Below are 13,365 nucleotides of genomic sequence, written 5' to 3' on the forward strand. Positions count from 1 at the left end.
CCCATCCAAATGCCTCTTAAACGTTGCAATTGTAACAGCCTCCACCACTTCCTCTGGCGGCTCATTCCATACACGTACCACCCTCTGTCTGAAAACGTTGCTCCTTAGGACTCTCTCATATCTTTCCCCTCTCACCCTAAACCCACGCCCTCTAGTTCTGGACTTCCCGACCCCAGGGAAAAGACTTTGTCTATTTACACTATCCATGCCCCTCATAATTTTGTAAACCTCTATAAGGTCACCCCTCCGCCTCCGACGCTCCAGGGAAAACAACCCTAGCCTGTTCAGCCTCTCCCTACAGCTCAAATCCTCCAACTCTGGCAACATCCTTGTAAATCTTTTCTGAACCCTTTCAAGTTTCACAACATCTTTCCGATAGGAAGGAGACCAGAATTGCACGCAATGTTCCAACACTGGCCTAACCAATGTCCTGTACAGCTGCAACATGACCTCCCAACTCCTGTACTCAATATTCTGACCAATAAAGGAAAGCATACCAAACACCGCCTTCACTATCCTATCTACTTGCGACTCCACTTTCTAGGAGCTATGAACCTGCACTCCAAGGTCTTTGTTCAGCAACACTCCCTAGGACCTTACCATTAAGTCTATAAGTCCTGCTAAGATTTGCTTTTCCAAAATGCAGCACCTCACATTTATCTGAATTAAACTCCATCTGCCACTTCTCAGCCCATTGGCCCATCTGGTCAAGATCCTGTTGTAATCTGAGGTAACCCTCTTCGCTGTTCACTACACCTCCAATTTTGGTGTCATCTGCAAACTTACTAACTGTACCTCTTATGTTCGCATCCAAATCATTTATGTAAATGACAAAAAGTAGAGGACGCATCACTGATCCTTGTGGCACTCCACTGGTCACAGGCCTCCAGTCTGAAAAACAACCCTCCACCACCACCCTCTGTCTTCTACCTTTGAGCCAGTTCTGTATCCAAATGGCTAGTCTCCCTGTATTCCCTGAGATCTAACTTCCTCCGGGTGCTCCGGTTTCCTCCCACAGTCCAAAGATGTGCAGGTTAGGTGAATTGGCCGTGCTAAATTGCCCGTAGTGTTAGGTAAGGGGTAAATGTAGGGGTATGGGTGGGTTGCGCTTCGGCGGGTCGGTGTGGACTTGTTGGGCCCAAGGGCCTGTTTCCACACTGTAATGTAATCTAATCTAACCTTGCTAATCAGTCTCCCATGGAGAACCTTGTCAAACGCCTTACTGAAGTCCATATAAGTCCATGAAGATGTGAATCCACTGTCTAATACTGCATAACTGAAAGAATCTGTTACAAATATATTCACTGTGCTAAGTCAACAACACTTTTCTAATTTCTTTGGTGGAGAGGCTATGTACCATTGAAGAAGTACAATGGTGTTCTGATTGGGTAAAACAGATTTTCTAAATAGCATAGCTTCACAAAATCATGAATAGTATGTTTGTCTTTACTTAGAGTCATAGAGATGTACAGCATGGAAACAGACCCTTCGGTCCAATCCGTCCATGTCGACCAGATATCCCAACCCAATCTAGTCTAATGTAGAAGGTTCCCTATTGGCTGTGTCTATTTGAAAATAAATCGTAAAAACTTCATTCTGTGGAATATGGCAGGAAGCTATCATACTCTGTGATAGAGCTGCTGTCTGTGATGTCAGTTCAGTGTGATACAAGCTGACTGTGGTGCGTCTTGTAGAGATTAGCAGCCAAATTTGTATTAGAATTGCAATAACCATAATGTTGAAAAACACTGGTGTAAGCAAAGATTGAAGATACATAATTAGTGTGAATTTCTGGCCTGAGGGAAGACTGTTTAATAGTTTTTCATAATGAGTTTGTACATGAGCCACCAGATCTATTGTGTGGTTTCAGATTTGAGAAAAGCAAGTTTCAGTAATAGTCCACCAGATCACTTTAGTGTGGCACAAACGTAAATGCTCCTCCTGCTCAAAGAAATGTTCAATGAATTGCTTTTATAAGTTTCAGTTTTAGACTAATCTACTTTTCTCCTCATTTCTATCTTCAGATACCGAAGGAGCAAGTGATAGACACGGTGTATTTGTTTCACATGCCTCGGAAGAGGATGATTTCATTGCGTTTTCTTGCATGGTATTTTCTAGGTTTGTATTGGTTACAGTTTAAGATTTTTAGCTTTTGTTAATATCAGTTGATGTGTGTAATTCCAAATGTCTTTGTAATCAGCTAGATTTCATTGTAAGGTATTATGATTTTTGTGTGTGTGCTGATCTCTGTGTTGGTTGGTTTGCTGAGCTGGTTGACTTTCTTGCAAATGTTTTGTTTCCCTCCCCTCTTGGGTGACATCCTCAGTGCTGTGTCGTCTCTGGATGAAGCACTGTCATTGTGATCTGCCCTGAATTTATATGGTTCTGTCTGTTGTGGCAGGTGGTTCTACTTCTGGTTTTGTACTCTAGTGCTCTGTAGATGGGGTCTATTTCAGCGTGTTTGTTTATGGAACCAGTGGATGAATACCAGGCCTCCTGTGTAAATGAAATGTATAAAATACCATGCAGCAACTGCGAGAAACATTACATCGGGCAAACAGTCAAGAAACTCGTCACCAGAATACATGAGCATCAGCTTGCAACAAAACAACATGACCAGTCCTCCCTCATATCAGTACACACTGGCAATGAAGGACACAAATTGGGAAAGAAAATATTTCGGGAACTGATACCAAGCAGTAAGAAAGTTCTGTTAAACCTTTGTAAATCTCTGATCAGAGCTTAGCTCGGGCATTGCATCCAATTCTGGGCACTACACTTCGTACACTAAGTCAATAGCCTGGAGAGGCTGTAGAGAATTTACTTAAATCTGATAAAACTGACTTTTCTTATTTCACTTCTTTGACAGAACTCAAAATTCAGGGCGAAACACATGACAGTATCGAAGATGCTCGCACGGCGCTACAGCTCTATCGCAAGTACTTGAAATTGACCAAGCATGGTATAGATGTTGATGAATTCCGGAAAATACTTAAAGGTCTCTATGAGAAAGGCAGAAAGATGGACTGGAAAGTACCAGAACCAGAAGGAGAGGTGCAGAATAGTCCAAAAAGTAAAGTACCATTTTTATTTCTTTGAGTGACAACATTTAATTGCTTACAGCTAATATTTAACGTTAACCCTTAACCAGAAATTAGTGAATTGTACCAAACTTGAGCCTTGAAAAATCAAATTAAGAAGAAGGGTTAGGTATTAGACATCCTCTCTGACATAGATCAATGAAATGAGTGTCTGTTAGGTATCGCAATCCTGCATTAGCTGAGTTTGGTAGTTGAATCCAGTTCATGTTTGACCTGGGCACACAGCATAAAATCATCCATAATTCAGCAAAAATGGCAATCTCACCGAGTCCACAAGAAGGATAATGAGAGAACTGGAAAAATGTCATGCTGGTCTAGTCAAGGGTGCTTTTGTGGTTTAGGGACTTATATTCTTTGTCTAATAATACTATAACAGATCCAGAACCTTAGCTTTACCTCTGTTCCTGCAGTGGCAGGGGAAGGTGCTGGGAGGGGAGGGTGGGTTGTTGGGGGGCATGGACCTGACGAGGTAGTTTGCAAAACCTGCGCCCACACCTCCCCCCTCACCTCCGTCCAAGGCCCCAAAGGAGCCTTCCGCCCCCATCAAAATTTCACCTGCACTTCCACACGTCATTTACTGTATCCATTGCTCCTGATGCAGTCTCATCGGGGAAACAGGCTGCCTACTCGCGGGACATCTCCGGGACACCCCCCACCAACCAACCCCACCGCCCCGTGGCCGAACACTTCAACTCCCCCTCCCACTCTGCCAAGGACATGCAGGTCCTGAGCCGCCTCCATCGCCACTCCCTTACCATCTGACACCTGGAGGAAGAATGCCTCGAGACCCTCCAACCCCAGGGCATTAATGTGGACTTCACCAGTTTCCTCATTTCACCTTAGCCCAGTTCCAACCTTCCAGCTCAGCACCATCCTTATGACCTGTCCCATCTGTCCATCTTCTTTCCCACCTATCTGCACCACCCTCTCCTCCAACCTTCACCTTTTACGGCCACCTCCATCCACCTATTGCACTCTCAGCTACCTTCCCCCTAGCCCCACCCCCCTCCCATTTATCCCAACATCCCTGAGACTCCCAGCCTCATTCCTGATGAAGGGCTTTTGCCTAAAACATCAATTTTCCTGCTCCTCGGATGCTGCCTGACCTGCTGTGCTTTTCTAGCACCACACTCTTGACTCTAATCTCCAGCATCTGCAGTCCTCACTTTCGCCTAATTGAATTGACCTGCAAAGAATATGTTTACTTGCTGATGCATACCTGGGATCATGTTTTCTGTTGAGATGAATCCAACCATCTGGTGCTGCGACACTATGTAACTTCTCTGAGCTAAGTTCAACAAGATGAAGAGTAAAATCACATGGCGCAGAAGGAGACTGATTATTCAGTCTTTGGAGCTATCCAGTTACTCTCAGTCTTGGGTTCATTCCCCATAGCTCTGTAATTCTTTTTCCTTCGAGTATATATCCTGCAGTACTCTTCAAAATGTAAATTTGGGGTCGGGGGTGCTACAGTACTTTAGTATTGATATTTTGGCTTCTTAACTCTCACCTTTAAAATGTAATTCTGTGTTGCACAGTTTCGAGGTTGGATAATGTGATGATTGAGATATTTATTTCGTTAAAAGTCACACAGCACCAGGTTATAGTCCACCAGATTATAGTCCAACAGGTTTAATTGGAAGCACTAGCTTTTGGAGTGCTGCTCCTTCATCAGGTGGAACGAGCAGCGCTCTGAAAGCTAGTGCTTCCAATTAAACCTGTTGGACTATAACTTGGTTTTGTGTGATTTTTAACTTTGTACACCCCAGTCCAACACCGGCATCTCCAAATCATGAGATATTTATTGCCCTAGTCGTAATTTATACTGTCACTTAATCCACCTGGAGTAATTTTTTTTGGAATGTTTTTCATAAATGGTGATATTTGCATTTGGTGGCTGAGGCTGTTTGCAGGCATAGTGTTACAGCGTGAATAACAGCCAGCTTTACAGATATGATAGTTTGTTCAATTGGTTATTCTGGTGCTTGAGCCAGAAGTTAATGGGTCCAAGTCCTGATGCAGAACTCCAGCTCGCCCAGTATCTTAGGCAATGTTTTACCTATGTTGTCGTTTTTGAGACCTGTGCGCAAATCATCTGCTGTATTTGCCTTCAGAACAGTGACTACTGTAAAAGAAAGCTGTTGGCTGTGGAGTGTTTTAGGACTTATTGAGGATTTAAAAAAACGCTATTCAAATGCAAGTTTTTGTTCTTTGGTTAAGCATCTTTTATTTTCAAAGCTTAAAACTACTTTCGTTTTTAAAACAGTCATGTTTCTATTTCTGAAGTATCCTCATGCCAGCACTGTATGCAGCTAAGAAGACTGGCTGCGAAGCATACACTAACATTGCTGTGTAGCGAACCAGGGAGATTGGAATCCTAGAATCCCTAGAGTGTGGAATCAGGCTATTCGGCCCATTGAGTCCATACTGGCCCTCTGAAGAGCATTCCACCCAGACCATACCCCTATCCTATCCTTGTAATCCGGCACTTCCCATGGCTACTTGACCTAGCCTGCATATGTTTGGACAATAGTAGGAATGCTAAGTGTGACTGCCTGATTTCCTGTAGGAAAGGAGCTGGCCTGCTCTCCAGGCTTCAGAGATGTAACATGATTAAATCTCGAATGCTACTTACAATAAATCAGTGGTTAATGTACTTCTGGATCTGGATCTGGCTTTGAATCCACCTGTGACTAGTAGAATGAAAATCTCCATTGCAATAGCTGCAGTCTCAACTTGCGTTCTTTGTAGGTGTATACCCACAGGGTAGAATTTAGCCATAGCTGGTACTAAATTATCAGTTGTACACAGAAGCACCAATAGCTGGTGCATCTGTTGTCATCATAATGGATCTTAGGGGAAGCTGTGTCCTTGATTACGTTCAGTAGATTCTGCTGCAAACTGGGCTATTGGTAAGTTTATCTTTTATTAAATATTTGTCTTTCTTTTACTGGACAAGGCTTGGTATGAGGTTTAGCCCAGAGCCATCTGTCTGTTGAGTCTGTAGTCATGTGATCGCTGACATCACTACACTATTTATGTATTTGGCATTAAACCTTTACACTAGAGTTTGGGCACTAGAAATGTCACAGAGGTGCAATTTTGCGCAAAGTAGAGGTAGCTCTGCTCTACATCTGATTGTGCTTAATGCTGAATCTGCATATAAAATCTGGAGCAATCCTCCAGTACCCAGTATATCTTTTACCCTGATAAGCGCAAATCATTGGAATCTGCTTTACATGCTTCTCTTCGCCCATGATGAGTTGATGGGGCTTGTTTTTGATAGGTTTTTAATGCAGATTCTACATCTTCAAGCTTTTCTTTTTGTCTTAAATTAGGCGCCCAGTTTTCTCACCTCTGATGGGTTTATGTTGTGAAGACATATGAATGAAATATCTAACCTAATGAGGAGCGAATCCTGCAGCATTTGTGGGGGAAAAAACGTTTGTATTTCTAACAGATTCTGGAAGAAGCTATTTTCTAAATGGAGACTGCATGGAGAATGTTTGACATGTCAGAGTATTAAATTATATCATCAACAAATATTGTTCTGACTGGCCGAGAAGTGGGGAGAAAAATCGGATTGTTTGGAAAAGTAGCAGTAACAAGTCACTGTTTCCATTTGACTAAAAATGTGTTTTGATACAAAAACAGTAAATACTGGAAATATTTGGCAAGTCAGACAGCATTTCTGGAAAGAAAACAACATTAATGTCTCAAATTAATTACCTTTGCTGTGACTGCACTCTCCAATACTGAGGACCAGCATTCTGCCAAGGCTTCCAAATCTCCAGAGGTTTCTCTGCAAACATTCCATTTATTTTTATTTGCTATTTTTCACACTTTCTTTTTCTATTTAGTTCCTTTTTTTCCTCTTCCTTGCCTTTAAAAACGAATGCCCTCCTAGAGCTGTGCTCCAAGGTCAGGATGATCCAAATAGCCCTGACATGGCTGGCAGACTTCAAGATTTTAGCAGCTCGGCAATTGAGTGGAAATCCATAAAACACTTGATGATTGTTTCAGGAAGAAAATCCATAGGGTTCATAAACATTTTGATGGAAATATTGTCATACATTGCCATCAGGTTGCACGTGCAGCTATTATTCAGTGAAATCATTGGTTTGCAAGAAATTATAGCCTTCCATGATGTAGAGATCGTGTTTTTAGTACTGTCATGTTGACCTAAGGTGCTCCACATTGATTTTAATGTTCAACAAAATATTTTAGGTTATTTTATGAAACAGTATATGGGAATGATGCCATGGCAGCATTGTCACCATGGTAACAGTCCACACTATTTCAAGAATGTTTTTACAGTGCTTCCTCCCCACCCCCCAACCCCATCTTCTGGCCAACAGGATCTTCAGCTGCTACATTGCTGAGGTTCCTGAAATTCCAGGTCATTTGGAAATTCTAACTTAGCATTTTTGAGCTTACATACGATTTTCAAATAGCTAGCAATTTGTACATATGATGTGAGATACTGTCAATATTCTGCATTAATTACCTGCATTGGAAGGAACAGCATTTTGCACTTCCTACCATATGATTGGAAGCTCTTTTTAAAAGTTCTGTTGAAATACCTCTGGTCTACCTTTTGTTCTCTTAAGATAAGAATAAAAGCTTTATTTTTAATTAAGTTTGTTGTGTGGTTTTTATCATTTCTTTGCTCATATTTCAATCTTTACTAACGATTATCATGCTGTAAGTAAAAATATTTAAGCTGTCTGAGTTAAGGCTGCTCTTGCGTGCAAAAGTCAAATGTATCAGTTTGTTAGTCGGTCATCTTAACACAATTCATGTTATCTGTTGAAGATAAACAACTGCACTATTCAAAGAGTAAATGCTGAGAAACAAATGTATATATCAGCTGCTCTGAATCTTAAATCAGGATTTTTATCATAAATGCAAAACTATTTTTGACAGCAAAAGGAAACTATTTGACAAAATGATGGAATTGTCTGTAAATTTAATACTAAAATTATTCAATTAAAAATTAGTACTGTATATATGTATGGGAATTGATGTAAACAAAAATATTTTTAAGCAAGCATACTCCTTCATCTAAGAGTTCTTGCATCAACACAATCTTTGGAAGCCAAAAGGTACAAAAAATAACCAGTAAAATGTAAAAATATTGTTAATTAAGGCAACCCATGCTTCTACAACTTACGTGACTGGGAAGGTGCTAAGTACAAGCCAGCCATATCTGTAGAAAGGAAACAAAGAAAAACTTTTGCCCAGATCTTCCCCTGTCCAGATCGTCACAGACCAGATGTACAATCCAGTGTCCTGATGCACTCACCTCTGTGGGATTTGTCTGGGAAGTTTGAACTTAGAATGGGCAGATCCCCTGCTCCTTGGGAACCTCCAAAAATGTCTCAAACCCTGTGGATTTGAGTCAACGACTTTGGACAATTCCAATGCACATATCTAGGTACTTACACAAATAGGAAATGTTACACAATTCCAGTCCAACTCCTCGATAATTATATAACTGACTTTCCAATTGCTCAAACTGATGACCTTCAATTTGACTCAACTACCCCGCTGACCTGACCTGACTAACGCTGACCACCGACCAGCTGCCCCCAACCCAACTATTCAGTTACCCACCCTGTTTTGCTCATCCAACTTACCACCCTGCCCATTCGCCCTCATTTATCCACTCATCCATTCACACTGAACATTTAAACTTACAGCACTAGCTGTCATTATGTAAGAAGGGGATTTAGCTTGTCTTTTTCTTCATCCCATCCAAAACAAAACAGTTTTGCTGTGATGGAACTTTTCACAAGTCTGTATGCTGTGCATTTCTGAAGAAGATGGGATCAAAAAACTCAGTCAGAAATGACAAGAAGTGATTGCAGCTTCACAGAAGGTCTGGGCAAATCTTGGAAAATGTGTAGTTTTATGGTATAATTTTGGATAGGTCTGAAATCAGGTGGTCATGGTATCATTTTATAATGAGAAATACTGTATGGGGAAAACCAGCCTATAATGTGGGAGAGATGAATTGTGTTTATTGTTTTAAAATTGAGTTGATTCCAGAGTTTGTTTATATCATACCGTAAATTAAATCAAAGTGAGCTCTGGTGCCATTTAGTCGGCATTGAAGATTATGGAAATGAGGATTTTTTTTGAGAAGTTAATTTCTTCGTGTTATCAAATTCATTTTGAGTGTTGTGTTTGGGATATGCTAATAAATTAGATGCTACTGTACCTTTGTGACAGAGGTTATTGTTTATGTGACTTGCTTGAAATTAAACTTTTTTTGCTTTATTCTTTTTCTCCCTGAAAACATGGCCATCAATTTTCCTCATTAATTTTATTGGACAGGGCAATTGCAGGCCACTGAGCACAGTCAGGACTGAATTGTTGATGATGCAATAGTACAGTATCTCAGTTGAGTGTGTATTGCTGCAAAAGCACAGCAGGTCAGGCAACATCCGAGGAGCAGGAAAATCGATGTTTCGGGCCAGAGCCCTTCATCAGGAATGAGGCTGGGAGCCGTGGGGGTGGGCTGGGGAGAAGGTAGCTGATTGAACTCTCAGCTACCTTCTCCCCAACCCTACCCCCCTCCCATTTATCTCTCCACCCCCAAGGCTCCCAGCCTAATTCTTGATGAAGGGCCCCGGCCCGAAATGTCGATTTTTAAAAAAATTTTTTTTATTGTTTTTTTTTTCCTGCTCCTCGGATGCTGCCTGACCTGCTGTGCTTTCCAGCAACACATTCAACTCTGATCTGCAGACCTCACTGTCTCCTAGTATAGTATCTCACCTGAGTGGCCATTCTTGATGTGAGAATGTAGGCAGCAAATGTCAAGCTATTCTGTGTTTCTTAAAAATGAATTCTTAATGTGGGTGACATTGGCATTGTGGAAGCGATGATCTCTTGGTATTATCACTAGGCTATTAATCCAGAAACTCAGCTAATGTTTTAGGGACCCAATTTGAATCCCACCACTGCAGATGGTGGAATTTGAATTACCTCGGCACAGAGAAAGGCAATAGCAGAAACAGCCCTGTCAACCCCACAAAGTTCTGCTTAGAAACATCTGGGGGCTAGTGCCAAAGTTGGGAGAGCTGTCTCACAGACCAGTCAAGCAACAGCCTGACATTGTCTGTAACCCAGACACCACTATTACCATAGGAGAAGGGCTTATGCCCGAAACCGATTTCCTGAAGAAGGGCTTATGCCCGAAACGTCGATTCTCCTTCTCCTTTGATGCTGCCTGACCTGCTGCGCTTTTCCAGCAACACGTTTTTAAGCTCTGATCTCCAGCATCTGCAGTCCTCACTTTCTCCTACCACCATTACCATCCCTGGATATGTCCTGTTTCACCAGCAGGACAGACCCAGCAGAGGTAGCTGCACAGCGGTATTCAGCCAGGAGAGAGTTGCCCTGGGAGTCTTCAACAGTGACCTCCATGAAGTCTTGTGGCTTCAGATTAAACATTGGCAAGGAAACCTCCCGTTGATTACCATGTACCATCCTCCCTCAGCTGATGAATTGGTATTCCTCTGTGTTAAACAACACTTGAAGGAAGCACTGAGGATGGCAAGGGGACACACTGTCCTCTGGGTGGGGGACTTCGGTGTCCGCCACCAAGAGTGGCTCGGCAGCAGTACTACTGATTGAGTTGGTCGAGTCCTAAATGACATAGCTGCTAGACTGGGTCTGCAGCAGATGCTGAGGGAACCAACAAGAGGGAAAAACATACCTGACATCCTCCTTACCAATCTGCTGGCTGCAGATGTGCCTGCCCATGATAGTATCAATAAGTGTGACCACCACATAATCTTTGTGGAGACGAAATCCCATCTTCACATTGAAAATAGCCTCCTTCATGTTGTGTGGCACGATCACTGTGCTAAATAGGACAGACTTTGCACATATCTAGCAGCTCCAGACTGGGTATCCATGAGGTACTCTGGGCCATCGACAGCAGCAGAATTGTATTTCAGCACAATTTGCAACCTCATGGCCTAGCATATTCCCCCATTCAACCATTATCATCAAATCAGGGGATCAACTTTAGTTCAATGGAGAGTGCAGGTGAGCTTGCGTGGAGCAGCACTAGGCATACCTGAAAGTGAGGTGCCAACCAAGTGAAGCTACCAAACAGGACTATTTTCATGCCAAACAGCAGAAGCAGCAAGTGATAAAGTTAAATGATCCCACAATCAACAGATCAGATCTAAGCTCTGCAGTCCTGCCACATTGAGTCTTTAATGTTGGTGGACAATTAAACAGCTCAACGGAGGAGGAGGCTCCACAAATATCCCCATCCTCAATGCTCCACAAATATCCCCATCCTCAATGATGGAGAAGCCCAGCACATCAGTGCAAAAGATAGGACCAAAGCTTTCACAGCAATCTTCAGCCAGAAGTGCTGAGTGGATGATCCATCTTGACCTCCTCTGGTGGTTCCCAGCATTACAGATACCAGTTTTCAGCCAATTCGATCACTCCATGTGATATTAAGAAACGGTTGGAGTCATTGAATATTGCAAAGGCTATTGGCCCTGACAACATGCTGGCAATAATACCGAAGAGTTGTGCTTCAGAATTTGCTACTCCCCTAACCAAACTGTTCTAATACAGTTACCACACTGGCATCTACCCAATAATTTAGAAAATGGGCCTGGTATATTTTGTACATTAAAAAGGACAAATCCAGCCCAGACAATTACTGCCCCACCAGTCTACTGTCAATCATCAGTAAAGTGATTGAAGGTGTCATCAACAGTACTGTCATCCAGCATCTGCTCAGCAATAATTTGCTCAGTGAAGCCACTGATTTCAAACTGGCAATCAGAGGGCTAAGTCTCTGCTGGTTGAATTCATTCATGCCTGACACATAGAAAGATGTTTGTAATTGTTGGATGTCAATCATCTCAGCTCTAGACATCTCTGCAGGAGTTCCTCAGGGTAGTGTCATAGACCCAACCATCTTCAGCTGCTTCATCAATGACCTTCCCTCCATCAGAAGGTCAGAGGTGGGGGTGTTCGCCAATGATTGCATGATGTTCAGCACCATTTGTGACTCTTCAGACACTGAAGCAGTTCCTATCCAAATGCAACAATATCTGGACAATATCCAGGCTTGGACTGACAAGTGGCAAGTGACATTCGTGCCACACAAATGCCAGGCTAAGACCATCACCAATATGAGTCTATCTAAACCTCTGCCCCTTGACATTCAGTGGTGTTACCATCACTGAATCCCCCACTGTTGTTGGCCAGACATTCAAATGGACTTGCCACATAAACACTGGCTACAAAAGCAGGTCAGAGGCTCTGAATATTACGACGAGTAACTCACCTCCTGACTCCCCAAAGCCTAGCCATCATCTATAAGGCACAAGGCAGGGGTGTGATGGAATACTCCTAGCTTGCCTGGATGAGTGCAGCTCCCACAACACTGAAGAAGCTTGACACCATTCAGCACCAAGCAGCCTGTTTGATTGGCACCACATCCACAAGCATTCACTCCACCACCAATGTTCAGTCACATCAGTGTGTACTATCTAAAAGATGCACTAGAAATTCACCAAAGATGCTCAAACAGCACCTTCCAAGCTTCTGACTACTTCCATCTAGAAGGGCAAGGACAGCAGATACCTTGAAACACCATCACCTTTAAGTTCGCCTCCAAGCCACTCACTTATCCTGATTTGGAAATATATTGCCATTCCTTCACTGTCTCTGGGTCAAAATCCTGGAATTCCCTCCCTAATGGCATTTTGGTTCAACCCACAGCAGGTGAACTGCAATGGTTCAAGATGGCAGCTCACCACCACCTTCTCAAGGGCAACTGGGGAAAGGCCATAAATGCTGACCACTGCAGTCCATGTGGTGATGTTGCTTCCACAATGGCACCAAGTAGGAAATTATTTGAAATCTATCTGGTAATGAGGTTGAAACAAATGTCCGACTGACACCGTGAAACATGCTGCAGTTTCAAAATAAGCCAACTTCCCTACTGGCTGGTGTAGTCTTAAATCTCGAGGTTTTCTGAACTTCTCACAATTTGCTCACCCAGAAAGATTTGTTTCAGGTAAACATGGTTCCTGACTTGTTACATTCTTTCACTTATTTTCTGACCTGTTGTCTCCCTCACTATGGAACTTAAGCTTTTATAAAGGAGGGAGTCCAGAAGCTAAAACTTATAAAATGTAAAATTGGTATCTACTAATTTACCTCTCTTTCTCAATTAACAACCTGATAGCTTGAACTATAGAGTTGAGTCTTCACCGAG

The 13,365-nt window shown here is 42.5% G+C and overlaps 1 protein-coding gene across 4 annotated transcripts in view; it reads left to right on the forward strand.

Moving 5' to 3' along the window:
• pan2 (poly(A) specific ribonuclease subunit PAN2) overlaps positions 1-13,365 on the forward strand; it is a 140,720-nt gene that overhangs the window by 83,054 nt on the left and 44,301 nt on the right. For 2 of the 4 annotated variants that reach the window (XM_087985656.1, XM_043681741.2), the window contains 3 exons: positions 2,025-2,118; positions 2,870-3,073; positions 6,440-7,736. In XM_087985656.1, coding sequence (XP_087841782.1) covers positions 2,025-2,118; positions 2,870-3,073; positions 6,440-6,462 — 321 coding nt within the window. In that variant the 3' untranslated portion in view covers positions 6,463-7,736. Of the gene's footprint in view, positions 1-2,024; positions 2,119-2,869; positions 3,074-6,439; positions 7,737-13,365 lie in introns of those variants that run through there. The other 2 variants (XR_015755792.1, XM_087985657.1) reach the window with 2 other exon arrangements.

This window comes from Chiloscyllium plagiosum, unplaced genomic scaffold, assembly GCF_037043375.1.
Source record: "Chiloscyllium plagiosum isolate Xiang-an unplaced genomic scaffold, Cpla_swu_hap1 HiC_scaffold_53X, whole genome shotgun sequence".
Taxonomy (NCBI): domain Eukaryota; kingdom Metazoa; phylum Chordata; class Chondrichthyes; order Orectolobiformes; family Hemiscylliidae; genus Chiloscyllium; species Chiloscyllium plagiosum.